We start from the raw sequence: 21,033 nt of genomic DNA on the forward strand, positions 1-21,033 counted from the left end.
TGACACCATAGCCATGAGCCATGAGCACACATCTGGGGGATGGAGTAGGGGGGCTCTGCACTCTGGACACCCCGGCAGACAGCTACTCCGATATTCAAGGCAGTCCTGGAAGGCAGGTGCTTCCAGCCCCCTGCACGAAGAGCAAGTGTGACAGGCTTGAGTTGTTAAGACAAAAACCTGGAGGATTATTTACAAGAAAACAGCAGAACACCTATAGGGGACACCACAGGGGAAAGGGGCTGGGAGATTCACACTGTGGTGGCAGCTCTGCTGCTGACAAGCTGTGAGTCTTTGGGGAAGGCACATACCCTCTCTGAGCTTCGGTTTGCCCATTTTTAGAAGAAGGGGACTGCTCAAAGGCTTCCACATCTTTCTGAATTCTAAGACCTAAGGATTCTGCCCTTGCCATGCATGATCTGTAGGGAATGAAGAAGCAAGTTCAGAGAAGGTAAACAGCCCACTGAAGGGCAGTGGCTGGGTCAGATCGGGTCAGTGCCCTGGGACTGCGAGCTGGCTGAACATGCCCTGCATACACTCTGACACTTGGAGCTGTGGCTGGTGCCACCTGGCTGGCCTTACCTCTGGCACTGTGGGGACGGGAGATTCCCACTGTGTATGCCAGTGGCTCCAGAGCCAGCTTGTGAGTCAAAGGATATTAATGTGTCCGTCGTGGCTTCCCGAGTAGATGTAGGACTTGCCGCCGTTTTTGTGCACCGCCAGACACTGGATTGATTTACTGTGACCCTGTAGAGGAGAGGGGTGAGCAGGGGAAGCTGAGGACAGGCCCTTCTCTTTCCTCCTACTAGTTACCCACTGCCTACTAGTGAGCCCCAGGGCAGGAGGAAGCAGGAGCCCTCAATGTAGCTGAGACCCTGGGCCCCGACTTGCCTGGAAGCTTGTTCCACAAGTCACTGTCAACTCACCCCAGGCTGAGCAATCTTCTATGCTCCCCTCCCTCCAGGGCCTCTCACCTCTACTGGGCCCAGGACATGGGTCTGAATCAAAGCCCCAGCAGTGGAGTATTTGCTCTGCAAGCACCTACTGACACCCAGGGTCCCCCTGAAAGAGGAAACGCTCACTCCTACTTGACAGGGGCACCACTGGGGCTCACACCCACAGCAGGGAAGCGGCAGAAAAGGCATCAACCCCAGGGAGGGCCTGTAACCAGCTGCTTTCAGCGTCTGCCAGAACACAGCCACCCAGGGGGTCACAGGCGCCCTGCGAACCATTTGTCCTCTGTTCGGAACACAGGTGACCGCTCTGGCTGTACCCTGGCCTTCTACAGTTCTTTCTCTCCTCTCTGCCCTCCCCACCCACACTGCCTGGGGGCTATGCACACGGAGAGTCACCCTCTCTGCTAAATGCTCTTGGGGCAGAGAGGAATGGCCGGGTGTGCTCTAATTGCAGCTCTCACCGCATCGGAGGCGGGTGCCCTGGCCTCCCTCTGCTTTTTATTAGCCACGTCCAACAACCAGCCAGTTGGCACAATTCACAGACAAGGCTTTCTTCCAAGAACTATCTAAGCATTCTGTGTTTCCTCTGTTGCCACAACGTGGCCTTCATCTTTTGGGAGAGGTACACATGGTTCTCAGTGGGACTGCAGAGCCAGTGAGCAGACCCTGGGCCAGTTCCATCTTTCCCTGGACAGGGGCCTGACGCCAAGGCTCCTCCCCGCCCAGCATGCTGCCGGTTAAGAACACGGTGCTCAGAACAGCGTCCGCCTCCCTGGAAGTCTCAGGCCCCAGCAAAAAGAACAGCTGTCCATGTGCAGTTTCGCTGGGAAAGCACCCTCAGAGCTGCAGCATCACCCAGTAACTTGCCAGAAATGCAAATCCTTCAGACCTTTCCAAGATGTCCACAGAAGAATCTGTGGCCGGCAGCCCATGTCTCAAAGTGTGCAGTGAATGTGATTCGGATGCAGTTCAGGTGGGAGAACTACCCCTTGCCCCTCACTAGGACCACCTGGTGCTTCCTACAAGTATCGCCACTAAGGCCCTTTCCGAGAGGCTACCTGAATCCACGGGCCATCCAGGGATCAAGGCCTTAAAGCTCCCAGGTGACCCTCCCCTGCACCACCTTTCCTGGGTGCACACGTGGCTTTGAAACCTCTGTGGTCACGACCAGCACCAAACATCGCTCGCAACTCATGAAGACTGGGCCATGAATTGCCTTTTTTTGACAGGCTGAAAGCTCTTGGGCTTCCTTGGACCGACCCGCCAGTGCACACTGGCTGAGCACGGACATGCACAGGCCCCCTCTGCTCATTCCTCACGACCTGACCAGGTCAACCTTCCTGGAAGCAGAAACTGCAGGGGCTACCAGGACCGATGCTTCTGCTTCACTAACAGGTCCTGCTCCTCAGCTGTCAGGGTGGGTGCCAATGCCCACCCTACACAGGGGGCAGAGGAACAAAGCACTCCAAGTACCATGAGCACCTGAGTTGACCGACCTAAGGGGCCACAGTCAGCCACTCCTCAGGGGCAAGTCCTTCTGGGAAATGGGGAGGATAAGAGCAGCCACCTCAGAAGCCTGGGTGGGCATGAATGAGCCACCAACATGTCCTGTGCAATGCAGGAACACAAACCACAAGTTATTTTGTAACTTCCTCCTACAACCAGCTGGGGAAGTTCCAGTCTTGGCCTCTGTGCACCTGTAGGGCTCATTTGCCCACAATGCGTCCTCACAGCTCTGTGGCAGCTAGGGGTGGGGAGGTGGGGGGCAATAGGTGTCAAGCAGGGCTGAGGTTGCCACCTGGAGCAGTTCAGCTGCCAGGAAGGGGCACCCAGCCTGAGTTCCCACCCCCGACAATACCCCCCACCAACTCCCAGCAGGGTCTGAACCAAACCCAACTGCCTCCTACACTGATTCCCAGTCAGGTTGCATGCACCATCAAGGTCCAGATCAGAAGCTGCCCATGCGCCCTCCTTTCCCAGCATAAGCACTCCCAGCTTCTCACCAAGCCCATGACAATGCCTGAATTACCCTCCATCTAGGCACATCCTGCCTAGAGCCATGCGCACACAGCCTGTTGCTGCGCTAGCTTATGAGCTCCTTTGGGGAGGCCAAGTGCCTCCTAACACAAGGGGCCATGGCCATTTGTTCCCCCACCACCACTACCCCCAAGCTCTCAACATCCAATTCCTTAGAGCCACTGGTGGGAGATTAGGCACCTGGCTGCCCTCTCTTTGCTAAACACACATCCCTCAGTGGTGACCAGCACTCTCCTGCCCTAACACCAAAGGGTCAAGGAGATTTGGGAGCCCCTCTTGAGGGCTCCCTGGCCTCCAGCAGTTTCTACCCTCTCCAGGCTGGGCACACACAGATCCTTCCTACGGGTTCCTGGATCCCAGGGACCATCCCCTATTGGCAGAGCGACTCCCCAGCATGGCCCTTACCTTGATGACCCGCAGGGGCTTGCTGGGGTTGTTTTTGTCCAGGTAGTTGATGTAGCCAGAGAGGGAGATGCTGAGGAGGTAGTCCTTCTGCCACAAGCAGCCGAGCTGCTGGTCCAGCACATTGGAGCCCATGGTAAACGTGTTGACGACAGAATTCACACCAACATCCCAAATTTTAGAAGTTTTGTCTCCAGAAGCAGAGAGCAAATGGGTGCTATCAGGACTCCAACTAATCTGGTAAAACAGAACAGCATGCCACCTGTTAGAGAATGTCAGAGTGGGATGAGACCCCAGGAAGCAGTTCATCCCTGGCCCTGTCCCCGAGCAGTGAAACCCAAAGTCCAAGGGGCAAGAGCAGGCTAGTGCCCAGGTCTCCGATTCTAGAACTGTCTCCCCCCACCTTGGTGCCCTGTTCTACACAATCTTAAAGCTCTGACCCACCTGCCGCCGCCACCGTCTCCAAAACTGGTCCCGCTGACCTCAGACACAGCCTGCCAACACTTACCAAGTCACAACACACAAATTCACACTTACAGCATAAATCCCTCCATCGTGAGCCTTGCTTCCTCCCAGTGCACACACTTTCTCTCCCGTCTTTCCATCGTAGATATATATCTTTCAGGAAACAAAAATAGTTGCAGGTCATACATACACATGTGTGTGAATTTTCTTAGGACCCAGAACATCAAATGAACTCTTTCTCATTTACCATTTCTATCACCAAGAGAAGTTGGGGCTATGGCTCTTGAAAAAGCATCTACAAACTAAAAATGCTAACAGGTTGAGTTCCAAGTTCTACCCGAAAGGAGAGATGGAGAGGCACATCTACTTGTGCTCTGATGACACAGCTCCCGTGACTGTGCTATGTTCTAAGAGGCAGGAAGGACTGAGTTTTCTAAGCCCCGCATATTAAGACAGGCAGTAAGTCTGTCTGTTCTGACAGCCGCACGAGACAATGAAGTTCACCATGGCCTCCAATGCCCCCACCCCTTCTGGAAAGCAAATGGCGTCGCCTCACCTGGCCGTCAGCACTGGCTGTGGCAAACCTGTTCCCATCGGGGGAGAACCTCACACAGTTGACAAAGCGGATGTGGTCCTGCAAGAAACGAGACAGTTTTCTACCTGAATGACAGGCTACGACCCTTTTAAAATCTGGGAATGTTTCAGGAAATGAACTATACAGCCTGCTTCAAACATCAGCTATTACTACCAATGGAATTCTATTGGTCTGTAGGAAAATTTCAGATCTGAAAAAACAAACAATACAACCAGGCAGTTCCTGGCTAAGCTGGTGGGCTTGTTTCAAGCCCCCTGCCACTACCTGGGAAATTCTCTGCCCAGAAGGACCCCAACTCTCAGCCACGCCTCCTAGGACACCTTCCCCTCTGCTCATCCTGGGAACCCCAGGACCCTGGAGGCAGCTCCAGCCCTGACCTTGAAGCGCTTGCCCAGCACACAGGAGGTGCTTGGTGGTCACTTGCTGAAAGAACAAATGACATGACCTTCACTGGAGCTCAGAGGAGAAATGGTCTCCAGAGATGGCTGCCTCACCCGAGTAAGCAACCGAATTCATTCTTTCCTCAAAATGTGCCTGCACAGACAACAGTTCTCTACAAACCCCAAACCCAGTGTGGGCAGCCTTCCTGCTGCACACAAAGCCACTGCTTTCTGGAGGGGGAAGGGCCAGCCACCTCTCTGGGTGGGAAAACAAACTATCCGTGCACAGCCCTTCCTGCCCCTCTTCCGCCCCCCAAGTGATCACTGAGTTAATTTAGAAACATGAGCTGCTTGTGTGGAAGGAATAACAAGGGCTTGACTGTGCAAATGTAGTAAATTATGCCCAGAAACGCAGGCCGGGGCAGGGCAACCAGAGGCCTGAGGTCACATAGCAAGAGAGCCGCAGAGCCAGGAGCCAAAGCAAATCTACATGAGATCAGAGCAGGCCGGGGGCCAGCGAGGGCACCAGACAGCCACTGGCTAAGGTGATGCAAGATGTGCACCAGGGACTCTGGCCCCCCAAATCTGAAATTTGGCTCCTGGCTCAGCAAAGCCTGGAGCCACCCCCCACCCCCAGCCTCCCCCCGACCCCCAACTCAGGGGTCCAGGACCGTCCTGCCTGCCCTCACAGCTGTTGGTAGCAGTACCCATTAAAAATAATGGTCTAAGGTGATGGAAACATGGGAAGCCCGGCTACCCCAAGAGGTCCGGATGACCGAGGGTGAGCTTCGCGACCCTGGAAGCCTGATGGGTGAGCCTCTTCCAAACGGCAGACCATCCTTCCTGCCTCAGCCGACGTCTTCCCAGGGACCATCGCCCCTCCCCACAATGGTGACAAGAACAGGGCGCGGGCGTGTTTTAATCCTAACTTGTTCTCTTGTTTTGGGATCATTGGGGAGGGCCAAACTTTCAGAACTTTGGGTTCCACCACCTACCCCACAGGTGACATGGGTGAGATCTCAGCAGCCGGCAGCTCAAAGGCAGCGATCAGAAGGCACTAGAAGCTGTCTGCCACGTGGCAGGTGCACCCATGTTTACTTTGAAGGTCAGCTACACAGTTCGCCTTTTTAGTTTCATTGCAATATTTCATCCTGTATTTAAGGCCGAACTTTCCAAACAGGTATGTCTCAGACCCTCCTCCTGCCTCTCTCACTGCCACACACCCATCATCTGAGTAGTATGGTGAACAGGAAAACAGCCCAGAGGCCACGTAACCTGAGTGGAGCCAGCTGTGAGAACACATCTCCAGTTTCCCATCCAGAGCTCTCGGGCCCAGGCAGGTGGCCGAGCAGGCCCAAATGCCACAATCTGGCAGGGAGTGATCCTGAAGGTCACGTCCTCAACCCCCTGGACTGACAGCCACCTGCCCTGCAGCACACCACATCCTCCTGCTGCCCTGGGTGCCTTGGGCTCTGCAGGGGCAGCCCCACCTCAGAGACCCGACCCTTTCATCCTCTCAAAGCAACCTTGCAAGGAGGGTAGGTGGGACATACATGCAGGTCCAACGACCCGGCTCTTAGATAACACAACCACTGTGATTTAATGAATGCCAAATTCCAACAACTGACCAAGACATCCAGTTCTCTTGCCTCTCAACTCGCTTTCTAGGAGCGTAAAGGCCCGGTTCTCGTCCCTGATCTTGGAGGAACCTGTCTCATCCCATCCCTAGCAGCTCTTATACTCTTCAACTGTGAAACGGGGGTGGGAGGGATGGAGCCAATTTATCCTCAGATTTAACACATCCTGGCTGCTCGGGGAAGCAGGGCTTTCCAGGGAGGAGAGGCCGAGAAAAGAGCCAACTATCAAGGGAACAGACCTCAGTGCTAAAAGGCTGGAGGAAGTGGTGGGGGACCCCGATTTTCTTTGCTCTGCATAAGAAATATATGTTATGAATTAAAGAAAAAACTCAGACACCATTCAAATCCAACTTGTAACAAATTCCAACTTCTCTGGTTCCTGAGATCCTAACAAGAATCACCCAGATTAGAGGAGCCAGGATGTTTACACACAAAACAGCAAGAGACACCCCAAGCCCTGCGGCCCTGAGTGGCTGTCCGTAGCCAACTCAAGAGCGTCTCCTGCTGTCTTCCCTACTCCTCCCTTGGGCTCATTACCCGCCTCCCGGAACAGCCAGCGGCCTCCAGGCCCTTTGTCCTTCTCGATCCCTGACTGTGCAGAGCAAGTGAGGTGCTGACGTGTTTGCTCTCGATTTCCCACCAGCGTGGAGTGCCTGGGAGGGACAATGTGCCGTCTGCTCCATGGAGCCCCAGCCCCAGAGTGGGTCTGAGCACCTGGTAGGGCTCAGTGTCCATGAAGTCCAGGACCGACTTGGCAGATGCCCACAAGGCCAGGGAGCCGTGTGAACATGAGTCCTCTGGCTTTAGAACCTCATCCTTGTCAACTTTTCCTGTAGCTCGAGCCAAGAGTCTAAACGAGGAGAATGATGCTGGCTCCTGAAATAGCCCATTTCAAGGGAGGGAACCCTGAACAGTCCATTAACCAAAAAAAGTGAGGGCTAAAACAGGTAACTCCACAGGGAGGCGAAGCCTGTGCCCCAAGAAGGAAGGGGTGTGGGGAAGCCAGCTCCCCCGCCTGAACTCCCACCCTCCCCCACCGGCTGTTCCAATGAGCTCCCCTCCACTGTGCCCGGAGAGCCCTAGAGCCATCATCTCCCTCTAATCATTGAGAAAATGGAGTTTAAAGCCATCAAGTAAAGCACCCGAATCCACCTGACAGGGATACACACAGTGTAGCTGGACTCCAGCAGGCTGATTCTCAAGTCCACACAATGGCCCACCGGGCAGCCCAGGGGGCCCCTCTGGAAGGCGGAGGGGATAGGCCTGTAGATCTCCCAAAGAGGCGCTGGCTACGCACCCTGCACAGTGCAATGACCGATGTCCACCCATCTATGAGCTCGCTGAGGGGCATGAGGCCCAGCCCTGGTGCTACTACCCTACCCTGCCCAGGTCTAGCACGTGCTGCCATGGCCAGCGCCCCCACGGCATATTCTGCACCCTGGGTGGAAATTCTGGGCCCCCTCCTTTAGGTCCTGCCCCTTTCCCGAGTGGTGGCCAGGAAGCAGCCGCCCCCTTCCCCTGCCTGACGAGCACAAAGCAGACCACTGCCCCTACTGCTCCCTTCACCCTGGGAGACCTGAGCAGTGACCATTTTCCACTAGACAGGGTCACCAAGTGTGCTGGGAGGGGCTGAAAGAGGGCCAGATGGATGGACAAAGACTCCTCTGGGCCACTAGCTGTCTGCATGACCTTGGTGAAGTCACCCACCCGGCTCTAGCTTGGATGTGCAACACACAGACTGGTCCGAGAGCCAGGGGTGGCGAGTGGCGGGCCCATGGTTTTCTCAGCATGACCAGGGAGTGACACGCAGTCCCCTGGGAAAGACAAAACCAGGCGAAACAGAGAAAGTGAGTTCCCTGCTGGGGCGAGGCTTGTACCAAGCCCAGCAGGTACAAGCAGGCAGCCAGTGAACTAGTGAAGAAGTGAAATGCTTGTTTTCTACCCTGTCACAACTAAGGAAATGGGGGAAAAAAAGTTCCAGGAAATTTTTTATTTGTCTAGGAAGACAAAACTTCTAGTAACAGCCAACTTTCTAGCAAGTGTTTAGAAGGAAGTGGGAAACTCGGCGTTAGAGCTGTGAGGTGTCAGATGCACCCAGGACGCATCCCCAGCAGAACCACCAGCAGCACAGTCCGGGTGGGGGTGGAGTGTCTCTGTTGCTCTCCTGCCCCTCCCTCTCCAGTCGACTCAGCTCTGACAGGCAGTGTCCCCTTGTCTCAGACCACACGGCCGCCCCCGACAGGTAAGCCCGGGGCCATTCCATCACACTAGATGCTCCTGAGATACAAACCTTGCCGATGTGAGCAGCAGCTGGGAAGCCAGCTCCTGAGGAGAGGAGGCAGCAGATGGCCAGAGAAGCACAGACAAGCACAGATGTGCTCACGGTCACACTGGCAAAGGGTTCAGAGAAGGCCCAGCCGGTGAGAAACACCCCATGGCAACCACAACACTCATGCAAAGGTATCCCAGGAGTGTGCTTGGGGAAAAGCAAGCCCCACATAAGTGGAGGCTGGGGAGGTAAGGACATGGTCACCCACACCCGCTCTCTGCAGGTGCCCTGCTTAGGTCCTGTAAGAGGAACCTTAATTCTGTTCAAGTCAAGTCAGCCCTGAAGATGGAGAGGTCCTGCCAAGCCCTCCTTTTATGCTGCAAACTTGGGAAGTCACTCCCCGAGCGCTGCTGCAAGCCACCAAAATGTGGTGGGCTGGGGCAGATGGTCCGGGCCCCCCAGGTGAGAAGTCCCCGCCCTGGGCTCCTGGAGCCTCCGGAGCCTAGTTCAGATTTGGTAAATGAGCAGCAAGTGAAGCCAGATTCTGGTCCCGGCAAATGCGAGCTTTGCTGCAACTCAGGAGGCAGGACCCACTTCTGCTCTGCACGACACAAGAAGCTGGTTTACAACCACAGATGTATGAATAAAAGTGGAAAGCCACGTTGTCACTAAAGTGGGGGCCGGCACAAGGAACAGGTTGCCCGCCTTGACTCCAGCAAGACCGCTCAAGTTTGTTCTGAAATTCTTTTAACATTTCCGCCGAGGTAGAAACACCGGGTTTCCGTTTCAGCATGTACTGAAATACAGGGCAGTGACCTGAACGCTGCCTGCCTGTCTCCCACTCCACACACCCTTTCTGCCCAGGCTCCCAGGGTGCCTATGGGAAGCGGGAGGGGGCTCCTCCCACCTGCAGCCCTGACCTCCACCTCACACCCAGATGTGGGGTGAGTCTAGTTACACCTCACCAGGGAGTGCAGTGGGAGGTGGTCACAGAGGGGAAGTCGTTGGCCTCAGGACAGAGCAGCCAACCAAGGCTGCCAGCTCTGAGGAAGGTTTTTGTGCTGGTTTGAAAGGATGTATGTCCCCTAGAAAAGCCATATTTTAATAAAAATCCCATTTCGCAAAGGCAGAATAATCCCTACTCAATACTGTATGTTTGGATCTGTAATTAGATCATCTCCCTGGAGATGTAACCCAATCAAGAGTGGTTGTTAAGCCGGATTAGGTGATGACATGTCTCCACCTATTTGGGTGGGTCTTGATTAGTTTCTGGAGGAAACATCGAGAATGAAGACGATTTGGACAGAGCAGAATGACATTGCTATGAGAAGCAGATTCTATCAGCCAGTGACCTTTGGAGATGAAGAAGGAAAATGCCTCCCAGGGAATTTCAAGAAACGAAGCCAGGAGAAGAAGCTCGCAGATGAAGTCATGCTCACCCTGTGCCCTTCCAGATGAGAGAGGAACCCTGACCGTATTCACATGTGCCTGTCCAGGTGAGATAGAAACTCTGACTGTGTTTGCCATGTACCCTTCTACTTGAGAAAGAAACCCTGAACTTCATCAGCCTTCTTGAACCAAGGTTATCTTTCCCTGGATGCCTTAGATTGGACATTTCTATAGAATTGCTTTAATTGGGACATTTTCTCAGCCTTAGAACTGTAAACTAGCAACTTACTAAATCCCCCCCTTTAAAAGCCATTCTGTTTCTGGTATATTGCATTCCAGCAGCTAGCAAACTAAAACAATTGTAGAAGACACAGGCCACCAGTTTACAGAGCTGGGGAAGGGGCGCTGGCAGTCCTGCCCCAAAGGCACTGGGTTGGGAATGAAAAGATTTAGGGAGAAAAAGACTGTCGGGATCTTGCAGTTTAAGAGAGACTTGTTTTTCTCTGCATGTCCCACAGCTGTTCTGTGGCGTGTGAAGCCTCTCACCAGAGAAAGGCACAGTGAATGCCTCAGAACCCGTGTCCCCGGGTGTATTAGTTTGTTAAGCTGCCAGAAAGCAATATACCAGAAATGGAATGGCCTTTAAAAGGGGAATTTATTAAGTTGCCAGTTTACATAGTTCTAAGGCTGTGAAAATGTCCAAATTAAGGCACTGGTCCTGTTCTCAGTTCTTTTCTTCCCATCTTCTGATGCCAGTGGTTTCCTCTCTAATCATCTGCAGGCCTTCACTTAGCTCCTCTGGGACACAACTCTGGGTCTGGCTTGCTTAGCATCTCATGGGAAGGCCCTCCAATCATCTCCAAATACCCATGTCTCTGTCTGCCCTGAAGCAACTGTTCTCCAAGCACCTGTACTGGCTCTGAGTTTCCTTCAAAACATTTCCTCTTTTAAAGGACTCTAGCAAATTAATCAAGACCCACCATCAAAAGGCAGAGTCACATCTCCATCCCATCAGAAGGCCACACCCACAAACCAGAGCACCTCATCTCCTTGGAGATGATCTAATCAAAAGGGTTTCCACCCAACAATACTGAACCAGGGTTAAATGATGTGGCTTTTCTGAGGTACATAAACTTTCAAACTGGCACATTGGATTTCTAACTAAACCAAGAAAGCGAGGTGTGGGAGGAAGTCCACACCTCACTATTTATGCCTTCAGTCACTGCCACCTTCGGTCCACACGATTATCCCTCTAGTGGGCTGAGAACATCTTTCTGGGGAAGAAGCAGGCTTTCCTAAGCTACCCTTGAACCCATGGCCTAAAATGTGGCCAAGGGGAAGGTAGCAGGAGCAAGAACTCAAGACGGCAAGGGCAGCCACCCTGACGTACCAGCTGGAACTTTTCAGATTTGGACAAATGGAGCCAAACACTATGTGTCAGAGGTGGGCAGGGGGTAGAGGCTCCTTGAGAAAGGCAAGGACAGTTTCTTCTTGTCATAGAAACCTCTTTTTCCTTCTTATAATGGGCTGGACTGTGTCCCTCCCAAAATACATTCAACCACTGGTGCCCATCCCATGAATGTGATCCTTTCTGGAGATAGGATATCTGAGGACAGGTAAGAGGAGGCTAGACTGGATCAGGGGTAAGAGGAGGCTAGACTGGATCGCAGGCGGTAGGAGAGATGGCTATATGACAGAGGCTGAGACGGCGCTACGCTGGCAAGCCAAGGAACATGATGGACTGCTGGCCACCAGCAAAACCCTTCAGGTTTCAGGGAAACACGGCCCTGCCAGCACCCCAATGTGGACTTCCAGACTCCAGAACCATGAGAAAACACATTTCTGCCGCTGAAACCCACTAGTCTGCAGTACTTTGTTACCACAGCCCTGGCACACTGCGACACTTCCTCTCCGGAGCCCACACAAGACACACACTGCACTGAGTCCAATGACTTACCCCATCTTCCATGGCACCTCGATCCCCCACTCGAGAGACCCTAAACCACAGCCCCCAAAACAGCCAGTCTCCACCAAGTGACAATTAGGCAGCAGCGAGAGGAGCCAGCACCAGCTCTCTGCAGGCCTGAGGGTATAGTCCCCAGCACAGAAAGCTGTGCCCAAGCTTTTCTGCAGCCAACTAACCTGCTCCCAGGTTCTGGGGCAAAAGGATGCCCATCCCACTAATAAGAGGGACTCCTTGGAGCCCAGATCTGCCCTGTACGTCCTGCCCACCGCGTGCAGTCCTGCCTGAAATCTGCTGAGGAAACTCACGGTCCTTTCCCACGTCACCCTCTGCTCTCAGGGCTCCGTGCACCAAGTCCCTAAAATGAACAAGGCTCCAAATGAACAAGGCTCCCTGCTGCATCACACAAGGGCAAAGGTACCAAAACCCTCTGTGTTTCCCAAGGTGAGTCCCAAGGTGGCAGTCGAGACCCCAAACTCTCAACCACCACCAGAAGACTCAAAAACACCCATTTTCAGGTTAAGTGTTATCACTTTGAACTTTTTCTCTTCTATCACTGGTATGAGCACTGGCTGCCTTTTTGCAAGGACCCAAAGTTTTCACTGCCTTCCAAGAGTGTGGGAAAGTAAGGACCAGGACAGACCACACAGCACTGCGACCTGAACACTGGGCACTCCTACATGCCAAGCAGCTCCGTCCTGCCCAACAGTCTCAACCCAGGGCTTTGGGGCAAGGTGAGCCACAGCCTACCCCAGAGCAGCCCTGGATCTGCTGTCAAAAGTACTAACTACCAAGTGTCAAAATGCTCAGGTACCTGGGCCCCACCACACCATGGACCCCTGCCCTCTTGCTGGTGATCAGAGGTAGGCTTAGGAAAGTTCAGCCGCTGCTCCAGGCCATTGGTCTGTGCAGAGCTGTGGTTCTAAAGTCCATCCATTCATCTCCCAAAGCCTGGGACAATTCTCCATGCTGTGCCAGCACAGACCCTCCACAGGCAAAGCATAGCTAATCCTTCTAGCTGTGTCACTTTATAGGCATGACTCTGCCCTGATCATCTCTCCATGGAAGGCACCTGAGAGACATTTGCCTGCCCCTAGAAGTGCATCCCTCTGCCACTGGGCTCTGTACAGAGTGAGCCAGCCCTTGGACTCTGCAGGCCTCCCCTTCCCGACAAGGCTACCACCAGATCAGGATGCTCACCTGGTGACACAGTCTCAGATGCTCTCTACCCAAACCCTAGAAAACGCTAATCATTCCAAGCAGACCCCTCCCCGCTAGAGCCTCTGCTGCAGCTGAGTGACCGACTACACACAGACTAAGCCACAACTTATACAAGTTTGGGGGTTAGCCTGCCCTCCTACTTCTCTGCTTGAATCTGCCTCTGAGAAACCTTACTTTACGTCTATACATCACACTGCTTGTGCCTGGGAACTACTGCCAGAAGCATCCAAATGGGCCTCAATTCCGCCAGCTCACAGACAGACAAGTTTTCACCCCAAAACCCCGAAGAAAGGAAGTCCACTTACGCCAAGTGTAAACTTGAACTTGAACGGTGGCCCCTCAAAGAATGCAGTGCAGTTGTCGTCGCTCCCCGTGGCCAGCCGGTATGGCCTGGTCTGTTTGATGTCCACGCTGTTTATGACTTTGTTGTGTCCTGTGATCTCGCCCACGGAGGAGCCACTGTCCCAGAGGAAGACGGCGCCAAACCTTCACCCGACAAGGAGTCAAAGAAGAAAGTTAGCCCAGGGCAGGCAAGGAACTTGAGGAGGGCTGGCAGGGCAGAGGTGAGGGTGTGGGCACTTAGTGCAGCCCCAGCCCACCACTGCACTTCAGATGGACTCGCTACAAGAACAAACATCCAAAAACATTGTGACTTTGGACTTTGGCTCTACACAGTAACTGTTCAAAAGATCCGTGAGCAAGGCGTGATCCCAAGTGCTCTGGAAAGAGACTGGATGCAGGTGTCTTGTATGCCCAGTGGGAATTCATTCATCCCTTTCATGAGTTTTTTAAGGGGGACCAGGAAATATACTCGTTACCATACCCTACAAAAAGGAGATGATAATGATTCTCTCAGCAGGCATTAAAACAGTAAGGTCTTGTTCGAGTTACTATTTGATACCAAATGAAAAATGAATTGTTAAGACACAACAGGAATGGTTTGGAAAACCCCAGAAGAGTTAATACCTACCAGAATGCAAACTAAAAGGAGCCTCTGGGTAAGGGAAATAAAGACTTGGGTGCCTGCTAAATTCCAGTGCTCTAAGACAGCTGCAGTGAGGTAGAAGGAACTCTGACTTCTGATATTAAACCTGCAAGCTAGCAGACAGGTGCCTGCAGCAGCTGTGGAGCACTGCCTACCCCATCACTCCCTCCCTCTTCCTCAGTAGTCACACGTGGGTTTGTTACATGTGGTTTCATGGTACATGTGGCTATAGCTAGTGACATCTGTGCAAGAGGCAGGGTGGCCTGGCACCAACCGGGAGCTCAACACACACATGTCCAAGCTGGCATGGATGTCACCGCATCTCAGTTCCTCCTCTGAGCAACTCCAAGGGAGGCAGACAGGGCAGGGCTGGGGAGGAACACAGCAATCGGCGGCTCTGCTTCCCATCTGATGATGCTCTGGGAGCTAAGGTTGGAGCAGACAGCATGTGCCCCTCCCACCAGGGACACACTGGAAGGAGAACACAAGCCAAGGGAATGTGGCCGGGAAGGGGTTGGGGTGCGTAACTCACTTCTCCCTTCCTTCCCCGACCACGGCGATCCTCTTACTGTCTTCGGTCCAAGCAATGTCCTTGATCTTCCCAGCGAAAGGCTGGTACTCGTACTTCAGGAGGTGCTCCTTCTGCGTGGTATCCCAGATCCGCAGCTTCCCAGACACATCTGCAGACACAGCAGGGGCAGGGAGAGCAGCACTTGACTTCCAGGGCAGGGCCCAGCATCACGCTGCCTCTGGTCTGCAGACTTCCTGGAGTGTTTCAGGTAAACCTGACCCAGCCCCTGGAATCCAGAGTTCCCACCTGTGAGGCCTACCATTTGGGGGGCGGAGGCTGGGGATGAGGAACCGAAACCACAGGCTGATCTCTCAGCCCTAGAACATGATGGCAAAACCCTGACAACTGCAAAGCAGTTTAGATTTAGTACTGCATCCTTTCCCATCCAGTGGGATTTAATTGGCCCGTGGGGTGTGGACACCTGCTCTAACACCTTGTGGGAGCCAAGCTCCTCAGTGCACAGCGTAAGAGCACTCCTGCTGCTCTGACAACTAACAGAGCTGAAGCTTGTGTAGGCGTACCTGCCACTGAGATCTGCAACAAGCACAGGGTGGGCCTCACCTCATTTACTACAAGGAAAGAGACACAACTCATGCTAATTGGGGTTGAGTGGGATTCTCCTGTGAGACGTGTAAGAGAGGTGTCAGGAAGGAAGGCGCGCTGGAGAAGAGCTCTCTACCAGTCCCGTTCCGGATGCAGGGCCTGGTGATGACACCAGAGAGCTCACCCACCCTCCCTTCCCTGCCATGGGCCTGTCACCAGGCACCAAGACCCATGTGAGCCTTTTACACTTAACATTTGAGGCTCAAAACTGCAGCCTGATTCCATCTGGGGGAGCCCCCAGGCCCCTAAGGGCTTGCACCTAACAAAAACTCTACAACCCATTCCAGCAAAACCACGTTTTGTTTCCTTGTTTCACATCATGCCAAAAAGGGAAGAGCTGGAGACAGCACCTGGAAGCTGTCAAGAGCAGGTGCCAGCAGCCCAGCATCTTGGGTTCAAATCCTGGGGCCCTGTCGCTTATGGGCTCAGCTGGGCTCAAATGCGCTAACTGGCATCTGTCCCCCTCACCTACAAGAGGGGGACAATTGCAGTGACCACCTCGTGCGCAGATGGGAGGATTAGACGAGGAGATATATGTCTAAGTCCAACCCTCAGTACACAGACAGCACTTGCTACAAATCAGCCATCAATAAACCATCATTAATTCTGATGGCAGATCCTGGCGAGGGGTGCAACTAAGAACTGTCCCCAGTGCTCGCAGACCAGCCATGGGGACAGAGCTAGGGGACACGAAGTCTGTGAGGACAGTGCTCACTGAGGGAGGTCCCGGAGGGTGCTTGGCTTCTTGTCATGCTGCCCCAGGGAAGTTCCATATGATGACCTGGAGCTAGTGAAATCCCTTCTCTGGGCAAACAGACCAGTGGGGAGGCACAGAAAAAAGACTTCACAAAAAGGGGGAACTGCAGAGTATTAACAACGCAGCATCAGCTTAGAGCCCCACAAGGCAAGCAGAGGCTGACAGTACTCGGAAATCAAGCATGGTGTATACAGAAATCACTCACACACATGCACACACACACACACGCACGCGCGCACATACACGCACAGTCCACCGTGCGCAGGCCAGTCAAGGAAGCCCAGAGGCAGGAGAATACAGTCCAAGGTGGAAATAGCCAAGGCGTCCCACCCTCTTCCACTGCCCACGAAGACACTACCTGCCCCTCCTATGGGCCCTGTCTTTGCCTGCCCTGCCCCAGACCTGGCCTCTTCCCTTGAATTCTACCTGTTCATTTATTTATGTTCAGAAGCAGCCAGGGCCAAACAGAAATGTTGCCCAGAGACGAGATGCTCAGGCCGGATGTGATGAAGGCAGCCCCGATGCAGACCAAATGCCCACTGGGCGGCCCCCGCACTATTCTCTGCCTGGGCCCTGGCACACACCAGGCACCCAGCACACATTTTGGCAAGAGACAGCAGGTGAGTGAGGACAACGTCCTGGCCCCTGAAGACCAGCACAAGTGACCTGGTGTCTGCACCCACCTCGCCTCACTATCCTGCTGGGGGACATGGACGGCCCCACCTCCAGGGAGCCTGCCCTGGGCCCACAGCCAGCAGGTGACCCTGCTGCGGGGCTGCTGAACTCAAGACACGCTACACTGTGTGGATCTGCTGAGAGCCCCCACCCTGACAGCATCAGCTACTGAGGATGCCCTAAAGAAAGCAGGGCTGTGTCTGCTCTGAAATGTGGGCTCCAAGGAACTAAAACTGACCAGGGCTGGAAACTGGGTCCATGGTGGGGGCTCCTCATGAAGCATACCCTCTAGCATGTGCCCAAGTCCTTCCCTTCAGCAGGCGTGGGCCAGTCAGGCTGCCCAATATCTAAAGACCCTGAAGTGGGCTGGACCCCTGTGTTCAGTGGGACAGGGACTGCATAGTCCCCTACCCCATGGGCACACCAGTTACAAGGTAGGTAACCCACTTAATGAGCCAGAGAGCAAGTGCAGCACTTTCTGAGTCTCCCTCCTCCTCTTTCTGACTCCAACTCTACACACACTATTTTTAGCCCAGGGCCTTGATCTCAGCAGCAAACGCTTCCCTGTAACTTTTATCAAGCTGTTCACCTTATTCAAAGATAACGTCTCAACAAATATGAAATGTGATCCCATCTCCTCCTGGGCCACATGCAGCCCAAATTTCTCCAAGTTCCTCCACCAAATCAGGGCATTTTAAGAGGAAACCATCAAGCCGATCATTTATTCATATGGACTGTCCTTTGCAACAGTTTCAATGACAGTCTTCCTCACTGACTCTGCATTAGCACTGAAGGGCCATCGATCTCTGTTCTGAACACCCCCTCTCTCCAAGGCCGTGGGCAAGGGCAGCCTGGGCAGGGCAGGCAGGCTGTGCCAAGCAGGGCAGAGACCTTCACCAACCACTTCTCTCTCCTGAGAAACGGTTCTCAGAGAACTCGGCTCTGTGTTAAATATAATTTTAAAAGGACACAGGCCAAATCTTGGGGCTTTAAATGAAGAGGCATTTTGCTGGCAAGTAAGGCAGGGGTGAAAAAAAAAATCACATGGCTAAAATTAACCATGGGATATAAATCAAAACAAGTTTCACAGAACGAGCTGGGATGGGTCCAAACACAAAAACCATTAAGTGCCTACTCGATGCCAGACTCTTGGCAGAGACCTCACCTGGAACCAGGACCTTCAGCAGCCCACCAAATGCTGCCGTCCAGATCTGATGTTTGGTAGAGTTCCCTTCTCACTAACCCATGGCCCAGTCTGGGTGGTAAATAACACAGCCAGCCTGCTGCGAGCACCCCAGAACTGTACCAGAATCTGTCTCTCTGGATCCTGGCCAAACCTACAAGTTAGGTACCAGCAGACTCAGTTCATAGCAGAGAGAACTAAGGCCCAGCAAGGTATGTTATTCAACTCAGGCCACACAGCTGGCAGGGGCTAGTCCTTCACTCTCCAGTCCCACCAGCTTCCAGACACATGGCCCTGCAGGGCGGGGAGTGAGTGGAGAACCAACAGCCAGGATGCAGCTCCCACGACAGACCAGAGTGTGTGAACCCTGTTCTCCCACTTCCAGCTGGTTAGCTCTTTCAGCAAATCTTTCTTATATGCCACTCTCCTGAAGTGCTGACGCAACCCCCAGGAGGTTCAACACTCAGCCTCCCTCCCTTGCCTGAGACCAAGCAAAGTGGCCAAGGTCTATTTACCCGTTGAGTGGATGAATGAATAAATGAATGAATGGGAGGCACAGCATAAAAGCCCCTCCAACCTCTGTGCCTCCTATTCTCATCTGTAAATGGTAAACTTTTAGAGAAGTAAGTGAATAAGGCATTTTACAATGTCAGGAGCTTTAAACTTTCTCTCCCCAGGCTGGTGGGAGCAAAGGCCTGGTCACAAGTAAAAGGCCAGCACTTGCTTTGAGGCAGGCATTGGGCTGGGCGCTGGGAAAGGAGCAGTGAATAAAGAGGACACAAAACAAAGCTATAATTCAGAGGAGCACATGCCCCCGTCTGAGCCCAGTGCATGATGACATGGCCTAGTTTCCTCACCTCTGAAATGACCCCTTATCCTTCACCTCCTCCCTTTCCCCAGTCCCCCTGGCCAGCCGGGAAGCCAGTCGGGCCTGAGCCACCCGCCGTGCGAGCCAGGGCCACGGGCCCCCCCAGTACCTCCAGAGGCGACGTAGAACCCACTGGGCGCGTACTTGGCCACCACCACCTGGTGGGCATGCTCCGTGTAGATGTCAGCAAGGGCCGGGTTCTGCAGGAGGGAGAGCCAGAGTGAGCATGAGTGAGCACAGGGAGGCCGGAGCAGCCCGGCGGCCCTTATCCCACTAACCATGAGGATCAAAGAGGAAGCGGCTCACACACACAAACACTTAGCACCCGAGTCCTGGATGTATACCTACCGCCCATACACACACACCTATGGGTGAAATAACCTCGGGGAATTTAAATTTTCTTTAGAATTCTAGAATTTGAGGTGATTTTCCTTCCCTTTTCTGCTATTTTATAATTTCCATACAGATGGGAGCCTATCTTTGTCAAAGCACTTTGGTCAGGAAAGAACCATCGACTCCCTACACCATTTCATCAGCACATGCCACAGCTTGCCTGGACTCTGCAGCAGCCACAGGGCCAACATCTGGTGACTTTAGGACAATCTCTTCACTATCCACAATGAAAGTATTTTTTCCTGAACAGCTCTACCAAGATATAATTCACCTTCCACAGAACCACCCATTTAAAGTATATAATTTAATGTCTTTTAGCACAGTTACAGGTGTGCAACATCACCACAGCCAATTTCAGAACATTTTCCTTACCTTAACGATAATCTATGTGCCCTTTTCTACCACCCCCCATTCCTAGCAGCCACTAATCTACTTCCCGTCCCTGTGGAGTTCCCTGTTTGGACATTTCCTATTAATGGAATCACAATATGTGCCTTTTGCATCGAATGGAATCACAATATGTGTCTTTTGCATCTGGCATCCTTCATTTAGCCTAGTTCTGCAGGCTTCATCTGTGTTGTGGCACTTATCACCACTGCATCCTTCCTGTGTTTCAGCAATTTCACTGACATTTTATTTATGTCAGTTGATGGACATTTGGGTCGGGTTCATCTTTTGGCTATTATGAGTAAGCTACCATGAATAGTTATGTACAAGTGTTGTGTGGATGTATGTTTTCATTTCTCTTGGGTATGTAACAAGGAGTAGAATCAAGGGGTCATACGGTAATTCTATGTTTAATCATCTGAGGAACCGCCAGACTGTTTTCCAAAGGGGCTGTGCCATTTTCTACTCTCAAGCGCTAAGGTTTTCACATACAATTTACTAAAAGTAGCTCACCGCCCCTTCCCCCATACACACACTCAAAAGGCATCAGCAAAAGTAAAGCACACTCATGCTGAGAAGCTCTTCAATTTTCAACCCACAGCCAAGCTTCCTTTCAGAAGGAAATAAAGACGCGGACATTCAATCCCCAGTACCTGCTGTTAGCTTTCTATGAACCAAGTGCTCTTTGGAAAAAAGGCAGCTTCCCACAGGCTAAGGACACATCAGAAACTGTGAGGCTGCCCAGCTTTCCAGAAACAGCTGCTGCACAAACATCTAACCCAACCCATAACTATTCCCTCACCCCATCTCCAACCCACTCTGTTCCAGCCCTCTTGGCTAGACCCCTCCCCACTTCTCCCTTACACAAAAGACACTTACTCTGTTCTCATCCTCCTGGCCATAGAGTTTCCTGTCCCATCAGACTGGGATGGGAGAAACACTCCCTAAATCCTTGCACAGTCAACCACCAGGCTTGTTTAATCCCAGTCTCTGTAAACACTGTTCCTCTGCCAGCAACACCTCTTCTTGCCTTGCTAAGCCCATCTGTCAGCCAAACTCAGTGTCACCTCCCCAATGAAGCTTCCTATTATGCTCCCTATCATCTCTGTTTTGTGCTAGCAAAGCATTTAAAGTATCCCAAATGCACTAAAACACACATTATAGTTGATAACATCTTTGTCCATCTTCTCCAACTTTTCTGTGGTCTGCCATGTCATTTATCTTACCATGGCACTTAGCAAATAACATTTTTGAAAAATGTGCACATAGCCCGTCTCTTTTGCCCTCAAGACTTAGCACT

The 21,033-nt window shown here is 52.7% G+C and overlaps 1 protein-coding gene across 1 annotated transcript in view; it reads right to left on the reverse strand.

The window, feature by feature from the left end:
* WDR1 (WD repeat domain 1) overlaps positions 1 to 21,033 on the reverse strand; it is a 46,841-nt gene that overhangs the window by 12,112 nt on the left and 13,696 nt on the right. Inside the window, exons 3-9 of the mRNA XM_077136393.1 lie at positions 19,063 to 19,153; positions 14,829 to 14,976; positions 13,617 to 13,797; positions 4,414 to 4,491; positions 3,930 to 4,010; positions 3,396 to 3,629; positions 655 to 744 (exon numbers count right to left, since the gene is read on the reverse strand). Coding sequence (XP_076992508.1) covers positions 655 to 744; positions 3,396 to 3,629; positions 3,930 to 4,010; positions 4,414 to 4,491; positions 13,617 to 13,797; positions 14,829 to 14,976; positions 19,063 to 19,153 — 903 coding nt within the window. The remainder of the gene's footprint in view (positions 1 to 654; positions 745 to 3,395; positions 3,630 to 3,929; positions 4,011 to 4,413; positions 4,492 to 13,616; positions 13,798 to 14,828; positions 14,977 to 19,062; positions 19,154 to 21,033) is intronic.

Source organism: Tamandua tetradactyla, chromosome 19, assembly GCF_023851605.1.
Source record: "Tamandua tetradactyla isolate mTamTet1 chromosome 19, mTamTet1.pri, whole genome shotgun sequence".
NCBI classification, from domain to species: Eukaryota; Metazoa; Chordata; class Mammalia; order Pilosa; family Myrmecophagidae; genus Tamandua; species Tamandua tetradactyla.